The 21,226-nt window shown below is 36.8% G+C and overlaps 1 protein-coding gene across 1 annotated transcript in view; it reads left to right on the top strand.

Moving 5' to 3' along the window:
- Window positions 1–21,226, top strand: part of wwc1 (WW and C2 domain containing 1) — a 45,765-nt gene that overhangs the window by 8,814 nt on the left and 15,725 nt on the right. Inside the window, exons 2-9 of the mRNA XM_059526685.1 lie at window positions 1,507–1,616; window positions 2,525–2,728; window positions 9,469–9,545; window positions 9,779–9,858; window positions 15,135–15,264; window positions 19,437–19,583; window positions 19,729–19,799; window positions 20,385–20,627. Coding sequence (XP_059382668.1) covers window positions 1,507–1,616; window positions 2,525–2,728; window positions 9,469–9,545; window positions 9,779–9,858; window positions 15,135–15,264; window positions 19,437–19,583; window positions 19,729–19,799; window positions 20,385–20,627 — 1,062 coding nt within the window. The remainder of the gene's footprint in view (window positions 1–1,506; window positions 1,617–2,524; window positions 2,729–9,468; window positions 9,546–9,778; window positions 9,859–15,134; window positions 15,265–19,436; window positions 19,584–19,728; window positions 19,800–20,384; window positions 20,628–21,226) is intronic.

Below are 21,226 nucleotides of genomic sequence, written 5' to 3'. Positions count from 1 at the left end.
CACTATGTTCTGCCCTCAACTTAGACGACCTTACACGTACCTCTCCCATCTCAGTGCGTACACTCAATCGCTGTAGCGTGCGGCGCCACTATTCTAGCATTTACCTTAGTACCATTCATTCCTTAGGATCCAAACAGGGATGAATTTAGAAGTTACCAAACACTTCCATGTTTTCCCTATTTAAAGACGGTTACATGAGTAGTTACACAAGTAAGTATGGTGACACAAAATAAACGGTGACGATTTCCTAAGCGCAAAAAATGCTCATACAACAATGAGCATAAATATAAAGCCTACTGATAAAGGACACCGTCAACAGTATTGACGGTGTTTGACAGGTGCAATATGCCAGTGTGTCACCGGCCTAAGGTTTTCAAAAGGCATCACAAGAGTGTGAACATCACTACAACTAGGAAAAAAACTATTGTAATTCAAATGCAGCTCCCGTCGGCATTTAAACAGACCTTTGCTCTTAATTCTGATCGGTCCAAAGCAATAACAAAATTTGAGCAGGTTTTAAAACTGAAACTGTTCATGCTGCACTTTACACTTTGGAAAAGTTATATATATTTTTTAAATATGATCAGGCCTACAAGCTGGGATTGGTAATGCTGCACTGTAATCATAGTTATTTATTTATATTTTTCATATATGATATTGGTTTGAGACTGAGAGTATTTTATTTAGTGGAGAACTTTGCAGCAGTATTTTATTTCTTATTCTTTTTTTTATTTTATATATATTTTATTAAAAAGTATTTTAAAAAAGTGTAAACAAATTGTTAAAAAAAGTTTATAGTAATAAACAACCTGCAGTTTAATGTTTGCATTTCTTTCCCTTACTGTACTGAAAATGAACCGAACCGTGACTTTAAAACCGAGGTACGTACCGAACCGTGATTTTTGCGTACCGTTACACCCCTAATATATGTGTATATATATATATTAGCATCCTGATTAGCATCCTTATATCAGGTTAGTGCTAAAAACCTCATACTCTAGGCTCTTTAAATTTACTTTAAAACTCCACAAGCTCTTTCTTTTTAATTGATTAGTCTAGCTAGCGAGTGCCAACAGAACGCTCCACTGAAGTTCAGCCAGACTACTTTGCTAGCATTAATGGACGCTTGCTAATAAAAGTTTTAGCGTCGCTGTTTTTGGCCAAGTGAGTGTTTCCATTGCTCTACGGTGATCCAAAGCACTGGGCTTGGAGAGCCACAGTGTGTTGCCTCAGAAACCTCCAGGCGATGGGTCAGCAGGACCTGTGGAATGCCCGGCTTGGGTTTCCGGCTATTGTGCTTGGCCAGCACACTGGAGGTGAATAGCCCGACATTCCTCTGATGCCCCTCCCCCCCACACACATGCTTGTGCCACGCTCAAACTCTCAGTGATATGCTGGAGTGACATCCCCCAGAAAATAGGGATGAAGCATGGAGGTCCAACAGCACACTGTCTTACTTGTGATTGTCCATTGACTAAAAGTTGAATTCCCTATTTGATTTTCCAGGCAGACTAAGCCTCTGACTTTTGCCGACTGTATTGGAGATGAGCTGCCTGTGGGATGGGAGGAGGCCTACGACCCCCAGATTGGAGCCTATTATGTCGACCACAATACCAGTAAGTTGAGCAAGATTCAGCCCACCTCGCGCATGCACAGGAGTATAGAGTGACTGATATGTGATTCTGTGGGTTTAAAAAGATTAAGTGTCATATTTAATTTGACACAAATGAAAACAAGGCTTTGAGATACAAAACCGAAAGTTCATTCCGTGGCCTTTAATCATGAAGCAACACTAGAACAAATTTCTTTGTAAATAATTTGTTACAAATGGACAATTTTTTGCTATTCTCACTATTTTAAATGAAACATTTGGACACACCTATCTAAGAGTAGTTTTGGTATTAATTATACACAATTATAGAATTTATTAATATGGTGAATTAGCTTTTCAGTTTAAATTTTCGTTTAAGTTTTAATAATCTTATGTGATTTTGTTTATTTTTTTAAGTTTCTGTTTAGCTTTTTATTAGTTTTAGTAATTTACCTCAATTTAAGTTTATTTTTTATTTCAGCTTAACTTCATTTATTGAAAATGATTGTTCATACATCTTCAGGATTCTTTGAGAAAAAGAAAGTTAAAAAGAACAGCATTTTTTCAAACAGAAATCTTAGCAGCAAAAACTGTTTTCAACAATAACAATAATAAATGTTTCTTGAGCACCAAATCAGTATATTAGAATGATTTCTGAAGGATCATGTGACACTGAAAGCTGGAGCAATGATGCAGAAACTTCAGCTTTTCCATCACAGTAATATATTACACAAATAAAAAAACAAAACAAAACAGAAACCATTGTTTTCATTGCATTACTGTTGTTGTATTTTTAATCAAATAAATGTTGAACATGAGAGACTTCTTTTAAAAACATCAAAGTTTTGAAAATTAGTGTATTTATAATAACTTTTGACTAGTAGTGTATGTATTCCATTAATTTTAAGGTATTTTTATCTCTCCTATCCACAGAGAGCACTCAGTTGGAGGATCCGCGGGCCCAGTGGCAGCGGGAGCAGGAGCTCATGTTGCGTGATTATCTGAATGTGATTCAGGAAGCGTTGAGCGCCCAAAAGGAGATCTACCAGGTCAAAGAACAGCGACTTCACCTGGCCCAGCAGGAATATCGGCAGCTAAATGATGCTTGGCGGGACAAATCATCCTCACAGACAAGCTGTAAGACTTGTGACTCAATACATGTGTCTCTCACTTAAACATCGTTCTTATTTATGAGCTACTTGACACTGATTCTTGAGACATGGGATAAAACAGGCTATAAACATGTCGGTGTATTAAGGAATTAATCTGTTTAACATGTTTAGAATTCTTCTCCTTTCACATTGTCATAAAATTTGTCACGCATTATAGGTCAACAATGTGAAAAAGATGAATAAATATTTTAAATAGTGCTTTCAAAATTAGTGCGTTAATGCGTTTAATGTTTTCAGGTTAATGGTGTTAAAAATATTTAACACATTTAACAGTTTCTGTTTCTTTTTTCTTGACAAGAATTGCGTTTATTTAGATACAGAATGTCTTTGTGACCACATCAAACGAGAGCATTTTCAGACACGCACTCCAACTTCAGTGTGAAATTGTGACAATATAAATATGCAATTAATCATGCTTAATTACAGAAAAATGTGTGATTATTTTTTTTATCAATTGACAGACAGCATTAATGTTAACCTTTTATTTTATTTCAGTTTTTATTTTTTATTTCATAGGTCCCCCCAGATAATATGCAACACATACAAGATAAATCAGTAGAACGATGAGATGAGATGTTTTCAGGCCATATGTCAGTAAAAAAAAAAATCCAGTCCTGTTAGCTGTTATATTGTGCTCGAAGTGCATGCACACACAAATATGATGGTGTGCACTGTAGCCTGTATCCTTTCGTATTAAATCATGAATGAAACTACGAGCATGAGTGTCTTAAGCCCCTTTCACACTGCGATTCCAGAAAATACACGGGTAATTTGTCCCGGCAATTGTTCCCAGGTCGCTAGATTTTGCCCCTTTCACACTGCCAGTGATTTTGCGGAATATGTGTGTGCGTTCACACATAACCCGTAAAGGTCCTGCAATAACATGTGACATCATGATGTGATGTACAATGTACGAGTCGAAAACACTAGGCACGTTAACTTTCACTTAAGCTGGCGAACAATCTCAGCTTCAGCACGGATAATGAGGAGATAACTGATTTCTGCTTCATTACAGTTTGCACATATTTTTTCGCCGCAAACGTTGATCTTCCTTCAAAACACCCGGTTAAAGAGTCACATGATATTTTTTTATTTTTTATTTTTTGTAATTTATTTTTTTCACAATTTCACACATTGCATTTGTTACTACATCAGAAAAAACAATAGTGTTCTATTGTGAAAAAAAAATGGACTTCCAAGAAGCAATAGCTTATAAATAGGGCTCCATTCCACCACCAGCACCACCCCACCCACCTGGCAAGGATTATGAGCGGTCCAACTTTAGATACCAGGGCAACCATTCTTTAAATTGTGGGTATTTAGAGTACAGTTATCTTAAACAGACAGAATTGACCTACATGACCTGTCCTGATACCTTTGTACCTCATTTTGAAATGATCCATGTACCAAGAGAAAGGGGTTTAATTCTCGGCCGCAAATCCCTCAGGTTTATATCTCTCCAGTAGTTGTTGCTTTAGTTTCTTTTTAAATATAGATAATGAAGCAGATTGTTTTAAATTAGTAACCAGCTCATTCCATAATTGTGGACCACTGTAACATACACTAAACCTAGCACTTGTTAAGTACCTACATTTACCTTTTAGGAGCAGTTTACGTCTAGTGTAGTGTGTGTGAGAAGATGTATATAATGGAATGAGCTCACACAATCTAATGTTTAACCTGTTAACAACATTGTACATTTTACATGCATTGTGATAAAAGTTACATTCAGGAAGCTTTATTAGGCCATGTCTATAGAAGAGAGCATTTGTGTGAGAGTTACGTGTGGACCATGAAATAGCTCTTATGGCTTTCTTTTGTAATCTCAAGAGTTGCTCAATATAAGTAGGATAAGTGTTATTCCAAATAATATTACAATAAATCAGATGAGGCTCAAACAGGGTCCTATACAATGATAAGAGCACGTCTAATGGGAGCACATGTCTCACTTTAAAGAACAAACCCACAATTTTAGAAAATTTTTTAACCAGCTCATTAATATGTTCCTTAAAGTTTATGAATTGATCTATATGTATTCCAAGAAATTTATTGCGTCCACTCTTTGAATAGCTCTACCATCTATGTTTAAATTAATGTCACAATCAGTGAATTTATGACTACTTGATCGAAATTCAATATAAAAGGTTTTACTAATGTTTAGCGATAGTTTATTACATTTAAACCAGGTATCTATTTCTGTTAGTCTATCATTTAAGAGTTTTTCAAGATGATTCAAATATATGTGGGATACAAACAGATTTGTGTCATCAGCAAAGAGAATTTTATGAACATCACAGGAACAATGTACAAAATCGTTAATATAAACAATGAACAAAAGTGGCCCCAAAATAGATCCCTGGGGAACCCCATATCCCATATTTTCCAATCCAGAATCAAAACCATTTAAGGTCACATATTGCCGTCTTCCATGAACATAATCACTGAACCACTGAAGAGCCACACCCCTGACCCCGTAATGCGACTGTTTTCCAAGTAAGATTTGAAAATCAATCGTGTCGAATGCTTTTGAAAGGTCGAGAAAGACCCCAATACCGACTTCTTTTCTTTAAAAAGCATCATTTATTTTCTCTACAAGATCTAAAATGGCCATACTTGTGCTGCTGTTCTTCCTAAAGCCATATTGTGACGATACTAATATGTTATTTTTATTTAAGTAATCTACAAGTCGTGAATAAACCACCCTTTCTAATACTTTAGACAACGTTGGTAGAATTGATATGGGTCTATAGTTCTGATATAACTTTTATCCCCAGATTTGTATACTGGTATTATCTTTGCCACCTTAGTTTGTTTAGGAACTATGCCATGCTGTAGTGATAAATTAATTATATAGGCTAAAGGCTCAGCTATTTCATTCACTATAGCTTTGAGGATCATACTACAGATTCCATCAGCATCAGCTGTGTAAGAGCATTTAATTTTATTAATAATGTTAGTAACTTCCATTTTACAGGTAGGTCTAAAGTAGCAAGAACTGGGATAATTACTCCAAGTATGTTCTATAATTGACACCCCCTGGTGGAACAAATTGTTGAGACAGTTTCTTTCCAACAGAGGCAAAATATCTATTGAACAAATCTGGTAGTGAATCTTGTATTGTAGAATTATTTGATTGGGTTGGCACAACCGTGTCAGGGATGACTGAGGATATATTAATACGGCCAAGTATCTCATTCAACACCTTCCAAGATTTCTTCTGATCCCCCGAGGCAGTTTTGAGACGATCAGAGAAGTAGCTCGCTTTGCTGTCTCGTATTAAACTAGTTAATTATTCTTATACTGTGTATATAAGGTTTTATTATTACTATTTGGATTCTTCCTGTATTTTTTTGTAGAGTTTATCCTTCTTCTGGATAGAATTTAGAAATTCCTTTGGTTTACTTTTTATGTTTAATTATCCTTTCTGGAATAGTCAAGTTGATAGCATCGATTATTACATCAATTAAGAAATTATAAGCATAATTGGGGTCTGTGGCATTGTATATTTCATCCCAGCTTTTACTTTGAAGGTGTTGAATTAGATTTGCAAGTGTTTTATTATTAAGAACTTTTGCCTTCCTATTAGTACATGGATCAGATACTCTTTTTATCCAGTTTGTAAAGAACACAACAGGGTAATGATCAGAAATGTCAGAAAATATTACACCCGATTTACAACCAGTATTTAGCAAATTTGTTATAATATTGTCAATTGTGGACATACTTCTCTCTGTAACACGTGTGTGTTTATCAATAGTAGGATAGAATGATGAGGAGTAGAGGATATTTAAAAAATCAGTTCCCTTTATATCTTTTTTAGAAATGTCAATATTAAAGTCACCCATAATAATACTGTTTTTGTTCATCTAGTTTATACTGAAAAGGAGATTATCAGAGTGGTTTCTAAATGTTTCATAGTCAGAGTTTGGTGGTCGATATGTTACTCCAATGATGATACATGCACCACTCGCCATTTTAACTTCTAGGAATAATGAATCAATGTGGTCATCATCAACTGTCAAATCATGACGCTCCTTCACAGAATAGTGAGATTTTAGATACAAGCATACCCCTCCTCCAATTCTACCCTGCCTATTAACACAATACAATGAGTATCCATCTATTTTATAAATATCTAAGAGGGTTTGTTCACTCATCCATGTTTCACTACAACCGATGATATCAAATCTTTTTCCTGTGTTAGCAAGAAGTGCAACAAGATCGTCATGATGCTTTTTAAGACTTCTAATATTTAGATGCATTACAGAAAAGGAAAAGTCATTATTTTGTTTCAGATCTTCAGGGTTGTAATAATCACAGCTTGTATTAGTAGAGGTACAGAGGTAATGTTCAATTTTCTCATATTCAGTACTACAATTTATGTCTATCACACCCATTGTTGTATACTAAAATTATATTTCGGTTGCAGAAATACAGAAAAGCTAGGACCATACTTTTCTTTTTTATTGAGACACCCTGTGTATATATATAAAAAAAAAAAAAAAAAAAAAATAACCATCCATCCAAACATTCACAATGTCCAGTTACCAACTCTCTATTTAGGATGTAACTTATATACTTATATTGTATAACGTGCGTCATCACTACGACACGCCCTTTACAGCATTGGTTCTGGCTTTTGTTCACACAGCGCTCGTTCTGGGACTGAACCCGGCAATGTTACTAGGTCCCCAGCCCGGGATCGATCCTGGACTAAATTCCAAGACGTGTTTGCGTTTGCACAGAAGGTGACCCGGCTAGGGCTGGGATAAACGATTATTTTTTAAACGATTAATCTAGTGCTTATTTTTTCGATGCATCGATTAATCTAACGATTAATTTTTTTCAGACCGATTCGATTTCGATTATCTCCCCATTAATTGACTACTTACAATTTATACATGTTGATATACATATCTGAATGAAAAAAACATGAATTCCTTAACATTGCAATATATGTTTATTGCTCTTAAAATTACAAAATAAAAGACTGACTAAGAATGCATTACTTTGCACTTGTATAGAGATAGCATTCAATAAAACCTTGAAGCCTTGAAAACACATAGCTTACTGAAACAAGCTTACTGAACACATAGGGCCTAGCTTACTGAACAAAGTTATTCTTTCAGATGAAAATAACAACAACTTGATGTCTAGCATTCAATAAAAAAGTTCACCCAAAATACTTGTTTAGAGCAATTGAAAGAATACAGTAACCAATGTAAACTTTAGGGCTTAAAGCTAAAATATAAAAATTAACAGTGGGAGCCAGCAGCCTGTTATGTAGAAAAAATAAATCTCCGAATGCTCCATGTGAAACTTTGGCGTTCCGCCCTTTTTCTATCGTGTCTAATGATTTTGGTTAATATGCACGAGGGAGAGAGAGAGAAAGAGAGAGAGAGAGCAAGAGAGCGCTCGTGTAGTTTGAAGACCGTGAGTGCGCGAGCGCGCGTGAAAGTTGGGTGTTTCGCCCTTTTTCTATCGTGTTTAATGATTTTGATTAATATGCACGAGGGAGAGAGAGAGCAAGAAGCGCTCGTGTTGTTTGAAGACTGTGAGTGCGCGCGCACAGCCGGGGTTCTCTCTCGTACGCGCCCTGTCAGGTGCAGCACAGTCATTCTATTCTACATCACTCACCGATCAAATAAGGCTTTGACAGCCGCCAAAAAAAAAGATCAATGCAGAAAAACCCCTGGATTGGTTATATAACGTTGGACAGAATGTTGATCCGGCCATCGCGTATATTCAGCGCACATAAGGTAAACGTTTTGCAAACGTTTTTTAGAGAAATAAAAACAGGTCGACGAATCGATGCGCATATTTTGCGTCGATGTATTTTTTGCATTGACGTCATCAATGACCTTGACGCGTTGTCCCAGCCCTAGACCCGGCAATTTTCCAGAACCAAAGTGCAGTGTGAAAGGGGCTATATTCACATCACGTTCAGCAGTGGCAGCTCTTAAAGTAATAGCAGCCAAATAACCTAATAACCCAGCTGTTGTGATATCTTTTAATATAAGAGGAACTCAATAACTTTTGTAGCTTTAAGGATACAGCACTAATTATAAATGTAGAGAAATCTTAAGGATGGTTTCAAACTGATTTCAAACAATTGATTTATTCAAACAATTTTAACAATTTGTGAGATGGAGTCATGGTTGTGACACAGACAATATAACAATTGCTCAGGTGAAATATGGAAATGACTGACTTTAACATAATATATCATAAGTCTGACTTATTTACCCCATTCCCCTAAAAATTTTTACGAAAGGCATATTTCTAGTTTATAGTCTTTTTATTTTCGCTATATCAAGAACTTTGATAAAATAAAGAGAACATAAATCGATCAAGTGTGAACATTAAACACATTTTGCCCCATGTCTCAAGCATCAAAAAAACCTCACACATAATTAAAACCACCAAATCATCTGCAGAGATGGTGAGCGCCTCTTGCTTAATTGATGGCGTTTTGCAGTCCTGAATTCACTTTAAAATATTTGTGCAGCCCTACTGGCAATGACCCCACTCTTCAAACATATTTTGCAAACAATTTTTTTATTTGAATTAAAATGCTATTATAATGGATGTATATTTATGACACAGTCTGTAGCATTATTATTACTATACATCACAGAATTCCAGAGCTGTGCTGAATGGTTTTACAGATAAGATAAAGCCTTTGAACTCTTATCATTCCTACAGTAAATTCCAGATCCTCATCAAGCAGTAAATATGACCCTGAAATCCTCAAAGCGGAGATCGTTACATCAAAAAGCCGGGTAAGAAGCTCTTTCACCTAACATGGAGCCTTTGATTATTAGCTGTAAATTCTCTCGTTTATGTAAGACAAAAATTGGGTGTTATCTTTGCGGCACCCTGTACTTCATGGATTTCGGATGTGATGATGAGAAGCGAGATTACGCCTAGTGCCAAATGTAAGATGTCTTGTAATTATGCAAGTGTCTTGTTCATTCACCTGCTCACTTTCTCTCTCTTGCTGTCTTTTGTTCAGGTAAATAAGCTGAAGAGAGATTTGGCCTGTATGAGGCAAGAACTCCTTTATAAGGAGCAAGGCTTTGAGACATTGAAAGAGTAAGTGTAACCTGACCTCACTACATGATCATGTTCCAGACAACTGATTGCTTCCTTGTTTGAACTAATTCCAATCTAAAACCATCTTGTCTTGTCTTCGTGCAAGACAAAAACATATCTTATCTCTTGGTATTTTATGAGCCTGTTGTCACTTTATTGTGATGGGGCAGTTTCTCATTTGGTTTGTCTGTGGTTGTAAAAGTTGATATTTTTACTATTTTTCTGAACATTATACACCTCAGTGTGAAGCTATTCATATTTCATATTATTTTATATCATGGTTGATAGATTGTCTAACAGCTAGTCGATTAGTCCAGTGATTATTCAATTCAATTCAATTCAAGTTTATTTGTATAGCGCTTTTTACAATACAAATCGTTACAAAGCAACTTTACAGAAAATTATGTTTCTACAATATTTAGTAGTAGCTAGTAGTTTGTGCACGTTTGACAGGATTTTAGAAAAATAAAAATAATAATAATAATAATACAAGACGTAGTCAGCTAGATGATGAACTATCAATATTATTAATTAATAGTAATTATAGGATGCAGTCACACATGTAGCAATAATTGTTAGTTCTGTTTGTTGATTCAAGGTTAGCATCATCTGGGGTCCTCTGAGGGTCAGCATCATCTCTTCTCAGGTGTTCTGGATCCAGACTGGAGCTTGTGGAAATCCTAGTTACCACGGGATGTAAATCCCGTGGCAAAACATAGAAACAAAATAGAGACATCATTAGCATAGCTGCTGATCCAACAAAGTAAAATTAGTTTAACCCAAGCTAAAGAATAAAAATGCAGATGCAACTACACTCACAATTTAAGAGATACATTATTCGAATGCTTGGCGAAAGAGATGCGTTTTTAATCTAGATTTAAACAGAGAGAGTGTGTCTGAACCCCGAACATTATCAGGAAGGCTATTCCAGAGTTTGGGAGCCAAATGTGAAAAAGCTCTACCTCCTTTAGTGGACTTTGCTATCCTAGGAACTACCAAAAGTCCAGCGTTTGCAATGATCAAAATTTGATTATAAATTGGTGATTGTTAAATTTGTTTCTTTAAAGGCCCTGTTTACACTAGTGCATTTTAATTTTAACTGGAAAACAATTCTATTAACAGCATGGAAAAAACAATACTATAATGCAAATAGGGCTGTAGCTATCAAATATTTTAGTAATCGAGTATTCTACCAAAAATTCCATCGATTAATCGAGTAATCGGATAAAATGTGTTTTTGCTTAATTAAAGTGCATAAGACTCCTGGGTCTCTAGGGGTCTCCTGGGTAAACAAAGGGGATTTACTATAAAAAATAAAACATGGAAGAAATGTTGTGTGATTAAACCTTAAAAAAAATTTTGATTTTTTTTTTTTAGTAGTAGGCTATGTACATTCTGCTGAACAATAGTCTTTAACCGGACTTTTATTTTGACGGGTTGACGTACCTTTACAGTTCTGTGTATATGATGTGACGCTAGTTTTACTCAAATCAAATGGTCAAATGCTCATGAAATGACTGTCAGAGCAGTTCTGGAGATGTTGTTCATGTGTTAATGTCCTTATTTAGTGAGACAGCAGACGCTGAAATTACCGCGAGCGTCACGCGCGCTTCAGTGTGTGTGATAAAGGAAGACGCGCTTCTGCTCCATTCATTAACAGAGACACGCAGAACATGCAGGATTCATATTTAAACAGACTGTTCCGGTTTAATATTTACAGATATTAGTCCATATCGTGATTTGATGTAAGTGCAATGACCTATTTTTGATTAATTAATTCAAAATTTGGCAAATTCCGTGCCATTCCGCGTTAAACTGTAAATTCCGTTTTTATGACTGGATTCCGCGATTCCCTCCGCGTTTTCTGCATCGCGGAAATCATAGACTCAGCGCCTGTGTCTCCTTCCGCTTTGTGAGTGACGTAAACGCATTGTGTCTCATTAAAACAATCATTGCAAAAGAACCTGACGTGAGATTCAAAATAAATTAAAAGATGCTTCGGGGCAGAGGAATTTGCCTCGATCATTTTTTGTAATCGAGTTACTCGAGGAATCGTTTCAGCCCTAAATGCAAAATCTTTCTATATATTTGGTTATGGCAAAGACTGTCCATTTTGTAAAACTATGTTGGCTCTAATCTCATATTTTGACAGTTTTGCCATAATGACATTTACTCATAACTGCACATTAGCAAATTTTCACAGCAAAAAACAAACAAACCTATTTGTCTTAACAGTTAGCAGTAGTGTTGTCACGGTACCAAAATTTCAGTATTCGGTACCGATACCAGTGAAAATCCACGGTTCTCGGTACCAATTTCGGTACCAAAGCAAAACACAAAAATATGCTAATTAAAAAAAAAAAACTTTTTAGTACTAAAAATAAAACCAATGCCATTCTTTATACTTATTTACAATTGTGTTTAAAGTTTTTCTACAAGTCATATAATTATGAAAAACAGTAAACAAGTTTCACCCAAATTTAATTTGTCTTTTAATTTATGAAATTTAAACACATTTTATTTTTGGTAAATAAAGGGGATTTGCTATTAAAATTAAAACATGGAAGAAATATTGTGATTTATTTCTTTAAAAAATAAAGAAAAAAGAAAAAATAAAACAGTAGTAGCAGTATCACATACATTTTACTAAATAATAGTAATATTTCTAGCACAATGCCTTTATGTAAAAATTAACTTTTAGGCCTAATGAATGCATATTTGTCATTTTAACTGAACTTAAGACTGGTGGTGATGCTTAAGATATTTTTGGTCATTGAGGGTTTCTGTAAAAAAATAGTAATAGATCATATTATTATTAAAAGATAATACTACTACTAATTCTACTATCATACTAATGTATATACAATGCACTATGAATTGATGAGCTGCTGGGTTCATGAATATTAATCACGTTGTCTGCGTTCGGTCAAAATGATTTGCTGAAATCAAAACAGGGACGGTAAGAGATCAGCGCCAGCCAATGAAATTGCCATTTGCGCATTAGCTCCGCCCACTACCGGAGAAACCGGTATGTCTTCTGCTTGTTCGAAAATGAATATGAATAATTCTAAATAAACTCCATTATTTTGACAGGAGAAGACAACAAAGAATAGTTTACATATAGCGTGTCGATTCAGCGTGGTAAGACTCTCGCTCTCTCTCTCTTTGCATGTGTGAGAAACAGCGCTATCAGTAAAGCGACGGTGAGTCGTGCGCCTTCACAAAGAGTTTACAGAGCGTCAAATACAGGTGCGCTGTGCGTCCATTGAGATGAACTGAAAAGTTCAGATCGCTTGATGGAGAGAGAACTCTGAAGCTCAGATGATGAAATTACTGCAAGCGTCATGCGCTTCAGTCTATGTAGTAAACAAACCCGCACGTCTCTGCCATTCATTAATTCACACAGAGACGCGCAGAACAGGAATTCATATTTCAAACAACTTTTGCGGCTTAACATTTACAGATACTGGTCCATATGGAGATTTGAATTTATGCTAACTTTGACAAATTCCATGACTGTCCATATTAAAATGTAAGTTACATTTTCATTACTGGATTTTGAGATTCCGGGTTTGAACGGGACCTCGGTACTACCGGTACTTAAAGACACTGGCTACCGTCACATTTAATTTTTTTTTAGTACCGACTTGGTACCGAAGTATCAGGTCTTTTGACAACACTAGTTAGCAGTGTAGCTATGTACAAAGCAGAGTTTGCATAAAGATCACTTTCAAAGCAAGCTGCTTTCTGCTGGTCAGTTTTCAGCATGACCAACTTGAAACGGAATCTCTGAATCTTCATTCGGAAATCATTCACCTCTCACAAAATTCCTGATTGAATGGATTCCAATTGACATGACTGGATATCTGGATACTGGAATGGGTGAATGTGAAACTGGAATCCAGAAAAAATAACCTAAACAAACATGTCAAACCTCAATTATAGTCCAGTCTGTTGTGGAATCACTAGTAGACCCTTCTGCCCACCCCTGCTTCATATCAGGATCTTAAAAATGTTCAGTCCTTTTTTTCCCACCTGTAATTGCTCAAGATATTTTTCCCGCAGGGCTGTTTTAGGAAGCCGTTGATTTAAAGCTTTGGATTGGGCTCTTTTTGTATGTGAAAGGGCGTTGAGATGCTGGGCTGATTCCTGTTGACAGCCTCCCTTTCGTTCTCTTGCTCAGAGGAATGTGGACTAACCTGTTGGTCAGGTCTGCACATGACTTACCGATGATTCGCTTTACATGTCCCCTTCGGGTAAACAGAGCCCCCCCCCATATTCTTGCCTCTAGTGAAGCTTGTCATTCCAGGAAATTTCAAAGAAAGCATTCATCATGCCTCGCTCAGGTGACTGGGTGGGTTAGCAAACATTTTGCACAGAGTGAATCCTTGTATTATTTTACTGTTCTTGATGACTCATATTACTACTATGGTGGATTGGTAGTAGCCATGGCTATTTGCTCTGGTTTTCAGTTGGCTTCAAATATGGGGAAGCATTATTGGAAAGTTCTCAAACAGAGATACTTTGGTAGTCATGCATGTGATTAACAGCCAGTTTCAGCAAGAAGTATGTAGTTTGATTTGTTTTTGGTAATTAATTCGTATGGTTTGTTTTATTGAACTGATTCTAGGGGTGAACAAATAATCTAAATGAAACTGGAATCACGATTACGGCTTAGTGATTATGAAATTGCAAAGGCTGCGATTTTAATTAAATATATGCACTTGGTGTTTCACAGAGTAAAACCCAGGAGCATTGTAAATCATTTTCACTGTGGCACAAGTTCCCTGTAAAGCATCACTGTGCCCAAGTAAAATATTATTGGTAAATTTTTGTATGTCAATGAAAATTATGTATACTGACCTGAGAATGACTTTTTCTTATAACATTTCAGCAATCAATCATGTGTTTTTTTTAGCTGTTCAGAGCTAATGACCTCAGATTTTCTAAACATTCAAACAGGTTTGCAAAAAGGATTGAAATTGTTGGAGATCCAGTTTGTTTAATTAATTTCAATAAAATAAAATAGTAATGTAGTATTTTAAGTCCTTAATTCTTTATTTTACAATGAAAGAAATGTTTTATGCTTTTATTTAGTAGTAGTTAGCATCATTTTATTTTACAATACAAAAAAATTAAGTGTAAAAAATAAGAATTAAGTAATTTCTGAGTGTGATGTGAATGATTCAACTAAATAATCAAAAAATAAAAAATAATTGGGTTCATTCACAATTATTGCAAATTGACCATTTTTGTTTTACTTTGTCTTTCATCAGAATTGATCACAAAGTTACCAGTGCCTCACATGGCTACAAACTGCAGGAAGCCCAGGCCATCCTGAAGGAAGTGAAGACCATTAAAGATGCCATCAGCTCCGGGGAGAAGGAGAAACAGGAGCTCATGCAGGTAAAAATGAAGATCGATCGCTTGGAACCTTAATTCAGTTTTCAGTATAATCTATGAGCAATGACACCCTGAATGAAGCGTTCAAACATCGCCTAGCTCACAAAAGGTCAAAAAGTTACACCTAGACAATGTTCTGGAAACACAATCCTGCATTCTTTCAACATTCAGACATTGTGGAGAAATGTCTGTCTCAGTTCCAGGTGTACATATAAGCGTAGACAGGCCAGTGATACTCTATAATGGCTAAGTACACACTAGAGAAGAAGACAAACAATCTATCCAAATAAAAAGCGCAATGAAGTGCTCTACTCGCTGCATAATTATAGCCAATTTGATTGTCATAATAAGCTCATTTGTTTAAGCAGATAGGAGTGGTCGAGTAAGGTGGGGCTTTTCTCTGAAGACAACAATCACAAACACATACTTTTACCAACATTATTTGTCTTTTACTCTAAAGACAATGTGCATAATTTGACATAATACAGTTGTGTATATGCATATAGAACCAAGACACTCAAACTTTAAGACATAGTGCTTTTGTTGTTGATATGTTGGGGGGATTGGGGTCACAATATAATTTTTTTACTGTATTTTTAATCAGATAAATACAGACTTATTGAGCATTAGAAACATAAAAAAAATCTTACTGACCAAAACTTTTTGAACGTAATGTACATACTGTACGCATGTACTACCATGCTGTCTTTATCTGTAAACTTTTAACAGAATTTTCTTTCATGGCATCACAACAGTCAAATTCATAAAATGAATCATGAATTTTGATTAAAAATATTTATCCTTGAGAAGTAAAAGAGGATAGAATGCAACTCCATCCAAAATGTACACCACACTGTGTGTTTCAGTATTGAAACTGATAAAAACATGAGCGAGTTTATTTGGTTATAATAATAATTCATATAATGTGACAGTGGGTGAATGTGAGGATCAGTTTGTTTGATCCGAGTGTTTGCACTAGCATCGTGGAGTGTATAGTTTCCTTGTTTGCATAATGTTTTGTTAACCTACTGCTCTTGAATGTAGGCCTAAAGAAAATATTTGGTTATGTACTCTTTGCATCCTTACCGTAATGTACAAATCAGGTTGTACTGGAGGCTTAAATTTCGTCAAGTTTGCTTGTGTGTTGTTTATGTAATTGGACTCATTACTTGTAGTAACTCATGTTGTTCCAAACCCGTAAGACCTCTGCTCATCTTTGGAACACAGTTAAAGATATTTTAGATTTAGTCCGAGAGCTCTCAGTCCCTCCATTGAAACTGTGTGTACGGTCTACTGTCCATGCCCAGAAAGGTAAGAAAAACATCTTCAAAGTACTCTTCCGGGTCTGTTGTGAGCCCGTTACTGCACAACACTGCAGTAACGCTGATGACATATGACACTGCTGACGTGTTATCTTTGTTATTGGGCGCACCAGAAAACACGTCAGCAGCGTCATGAATGCACTCACAAGAGACCCGGAAGAGAAGACAATGCTGAATAAAGTCGTAATTTTCCGAACAAAATGTATTTTCGATGCTGCAACAAATTCTAACTGACCCTCTGATGTCACATGGACTAGGGCTGCACGATGTGTCGTTTAAGCATCGATATCGCGATGTACGAATCCACGATAGTCACATCGCAGGATGTGCGATGTAGGCTGTCGTAGTTGATCTGTTATTCATTAACTGTACGGGCCAGCTGCTCCCCGGCCCTTGACGAATGTGATTCGCAGATTAATTGCACAGCTTAACCATCATAGAGTGAAAGTTTTTTCATTGACAGGACTGAAAAACACATGCAAGTTTAACAGGGCAGAGAGAGAGAGAGAGCGCGAGAGAGACACACAGAGAGAGAGCGCGCGAGAGAGACAGAGAGGGAGAGAGAGCATGCGCGCGAGAGAGACAGAGAGAGAGCGTGCGAGAGAGAGACAGAGAGCGCGTGCGAGAGAGACAGAGAGCGCGCGCGAGGGAGACAGAGAGCGCGCGCGAGAGAGACAGAGAGCGCGCGAGAGAGACAGAGAGAGAGCGCGCGAGAGAGACCGAGAGAGAGCGCGCGCGCGAGAGAGACAAAGAGAGAGCGTGTGCGAGAGAGACAGAGAGAGAGAGAGCGCGCGCGAGAGAGACAGAGAGAGAGCGAGCCGTCTTCAAACAACAGGAGCGCTGTCTTGCTCTCTCTCCCTCGCGCATATTAATCAATTGACGCGATGGTGTCGATGTTTAAATCATTTAAAATGAGAATGTAAGTTTTTGTTTGTAACCAAAAATATCGCAATATATATCGCAGAAAAATAAAATATCGCAAAGTCATTTTTTTCCCAATATCATGCAGCCCTAACATGGACTACTTTGAAGATGTTTCCAGACGTTTGGGGTCAGGTTTGTAATGTTTTTGAAAGAAGTCTCATTTGCTCGCCAATGCTACATTTCTTTGAAAAAAGGTAAAACAGTAATATTATGAAATATTATTAGTAGACCCTTTTCAGAAGACTGTTCAACGGTCATCAGCTTTGTAAATCTTCAGTTAAAGGTACAATTTGTAAGATTTTTGCAGTAAAATATGCAAAAACCACTAGGCTAGGGTCACATATTTTGTCCAGCTGATTACTAACAATAGCTGTAATGTTTCCAACTACTTGTAAATCATGAGAAAATTCCCATTCTAAACAGTGACACGGGGCAGTGCAGTCGCCTGTCAATGACGTTAGTTACCCTTTGTTACTGCCTTTACTGACATAGAAACCACATGACAACAGTGTCGTGGACAAATGCGGAAGTAGCTTCGCGACAAACTTCAACTAGAAAGAGATGCCGATCTCGCTTGTGTTTTACTCGATAGGTGAGTTGTTTTGATTCGTATCTTTACAGAAAATGTATGCTATTATTACAATCAACAAGATTAGTATTATGGGGCGCCAAATGCGGGGCATCACATCTCTAGACCCGCACGAGGACGTGTCTGATCCAGTCTGATTGCGTCTTTGCATTGACTTTGTATGTAATCTACTCGCGCAAATTGTTGAACTCGCGTTAAATCCATGATTTATCTTTCCGTCTGATTGATGGCCGTCAGTGGTTGGGTAGAAGACAACAAATCCCATCAATCCACGCTCCTCCTTAGCGTCATCAAACCACGCGATTGTTATTGTTTTGGTAGTGCGCCCTCTCGTGGCAGGTCCTACAACCTGTACCTTTAATGCTATTGCGAGGTTTTCTAATGCAGCGTCTACGGAAGGGACAGTAAATTTGACATGGTTCTCTCTTCTGACTGCCGTTATAGGTCTCTCTCAATTTTTTTTCCTTTTTTTTGAAAGTTGTGAAAACACTATCGTGGAGTTTTTCTTTTGCTGTTATAGCTTTCATATTAAATAAAATTAAATTGTTTAATTGCAAAGCTGAATTTTCAGTAGTTATTCATTAGTCATTTGATGCTCATTTCTTATCAGTGTTGAAAACAATGCTGCTTAATATTTTTGTAGAAACCTATAAAATTATTATATTAAAAATTTTTTTGTGGCAATAAAAGTATTAATAAAAAAATAAATAAAAAAAACTAACTTTCTGACCCCAAAATTCTGAATGGTATGGTATGTTTGGCAAATGGAGTATTCCCAAGTGTCACTGTAGTGTTTAAGCTTTTAGAGAGCAGCTTTTCTGTTCTCAGTGAGCTAAGCTGACCTCATTTTTCATTGGGTATTTTGCCTTCTTGGTTTTCCTTTTGTTTGTCATCTTTTATTTATTTATTTGTTTATTTCCAACTTTTTCCTCACACTGTTCCACGAGCATATGGAGAGGCAGGCGGTGCTAAATAATGCATGCCCCCCGCTGCAGCTGGCAGACTTCTTCAATCATGCGTGTGCTTGCCTGTTATGCGCACTCCTAGCTTTGTGTTGCTTTCTTGCAAATCAACTCTCATCCTTGTAGTCTCACTGCCTCTCGTTGCTCATCACTTAATAATCACACAGGTAACTTCAGCTCTAACACAGAAGTGTCAGATGACTGAATTATGCTTAAGCCCCTGTCAGCTGTTGTCATCTCAGAAATGTTTTGAATGTGCTGTCTGCAAACAATATCTATGAGTGAACAGAAAATAGAGGTCAAAGATCGACTGATCCTCATCAACGAGAAGGAACAAAAAGAGCAATATCTGACATCTGATTATGGTATTTCTTTTAGAAACTGGCTGTGCTGAAGGATGGTTTCCAGTTAGATTATGGCTCTCAGTCTGACCTGTGGGCCAGCAGTCCCTCCTTGGCCAACTCAAACCTCTCTCTGCCTCGCCTCTACTCAGACGCCGAGTCTCAAACAGATGTACCTGCTGAGGTGAGAGACAGCCTTCAGTGCTGGGTTTTACATGAATGTAAATGATGAATGACTGTGGTGTCTTTTAGTGGTTTCACAAAGTGCAGGTCATTTGTTGGGTAAAATGTCTTTCATATAATTTCTTTTAACTTTTTTTATTTTTTAGTTTGCATCAAACTCAAATAAACTGGCTGAGAAGGTACGACTGAGTCTGAAATATGAGGAGGCAAAAAGAAGGTATGTGATTTTCTTCTGAATTTCCTCCTAAATTATTAGTATTTAACTTGAGGTCAATCAAGTTTTTCAATCAGTGATGCCAGTATTTGCAGAACAGAAGGACCGATGGTCGATATAATGTGTGTGTGTTTGTGTGTGTGTGTGGGGGGGGGGGGAGAAAAGTCTCTTATGCTCACCAAGGCTGCATTTGTTTAATCAGAAATAAAGTATAAACAGTAAAATAGTGAAAAGTTACTTGTAATATCTGTTTTGTATATTAATATATTCCGAAATGTAGTTTATTCCTAGCAGAATTTTCAACAGCCATTACGTAAGCCTTATTAGTGTTACTTGATCCTTCAGAAATCATTCTAATATGCTGATTTGGTTCTCAAGAAACTTTAACTTTCTATTCATCATTATAAAAAAAAAAAACAATTATGATGGTTTCCACAAAAATTCTAAGCAGCAAAAACTGGTTTCAGCATTGGTAATAATGACAAACAAAAATTGAGCAGCATTCAGAAGATTTGAATTTATATTAAATACAGTGCTGTTTTACTGTATATGAAATAAGGCACAATGCATTCATTTTGCTGCCATCAGGATTGCAAATATAGAGGTCCAGATTGCCAAGCTGGATAGCGAGGCATGGCCAGGCCTTCTGGACCCTGAGAGAGATCGTCTGATCCTCATCAACGAGAAGGAAGAGCTGCTAAAGGAACTGCAGTATGTAACACCGTGTAAGCGCGCCCCCAGCGAGGCAGAGAAGATCGAGTCTGAAAAGAAGCGACTCGAGAAGGACCTGCAAGCTGCACGGGACAACCAGAGCAAAGCACTGACCGAGAGGTAAGATGGATAACCGGGCCTGCAGAGTTCAATGTATTTGGTTCTGGTAGTAGCTATTAGTTTTTTGTTCAGTCTTGCGGTGGAACCATATAATCAGAATGGGATGTTCTTGCAGGTCTTTATAATTTTCCTAAGATCTTAGAATAAATGGAAAAAAAGAATATCAATTTCTTCAAAGTATCAAAGTTTAAGCTATAAATAAATAAACAAACGGACAAAAAAAAGCATTGATCCAGCCATTGCAAATGATTGTAAAAATCATGGAGGATTCTTGTAAATTTATTAGCTAGAAATTGTGTGAACGAGGATCGCCGGTGGCAGAATTTGATGCTGCATTCTTTTGGTTTTGATCTTTTGATCTTTAACCACTAGGCTAAACCATCCACCGAATATGCTACAGAAATTATCTAAAGGTAATATACTAAAGGTCTGACCTAAAGTGTTTTCCTTTTCCTTGACAGCACGTTAGAGCAATTTACCCGAAGATTAGATATGTGGGAAGTCGTGGCCTAATGGTTAGAGAGTCGGACTCCCAATCGAAAGGTTGTGAGTTCGAGTCCCGGGCCGGCAGGAATTGTGGGTGGGGGGAGTGCATGTAC

The sequence above is a fragment of the Carassius carassius genome, chromosome 36 (assembly GCF_963082965.1).
Source record: "Carassius carassius chromosome 36, fCarCar2.1, whole genome shotgun sequence".
Classification (NCBI taxonomy): domain Eukaryota; kingdom Metazoa; phylum Chordata; class Actinopteri; order Cypriniformes; family Cyprinidae; genus Carassius; species Carassius carassius.
The sequence above is the reverse complement of the archived record's forward strand: the minus strand, read 5'-3'. Positions and strand labels throughout refer to the sequence as shown.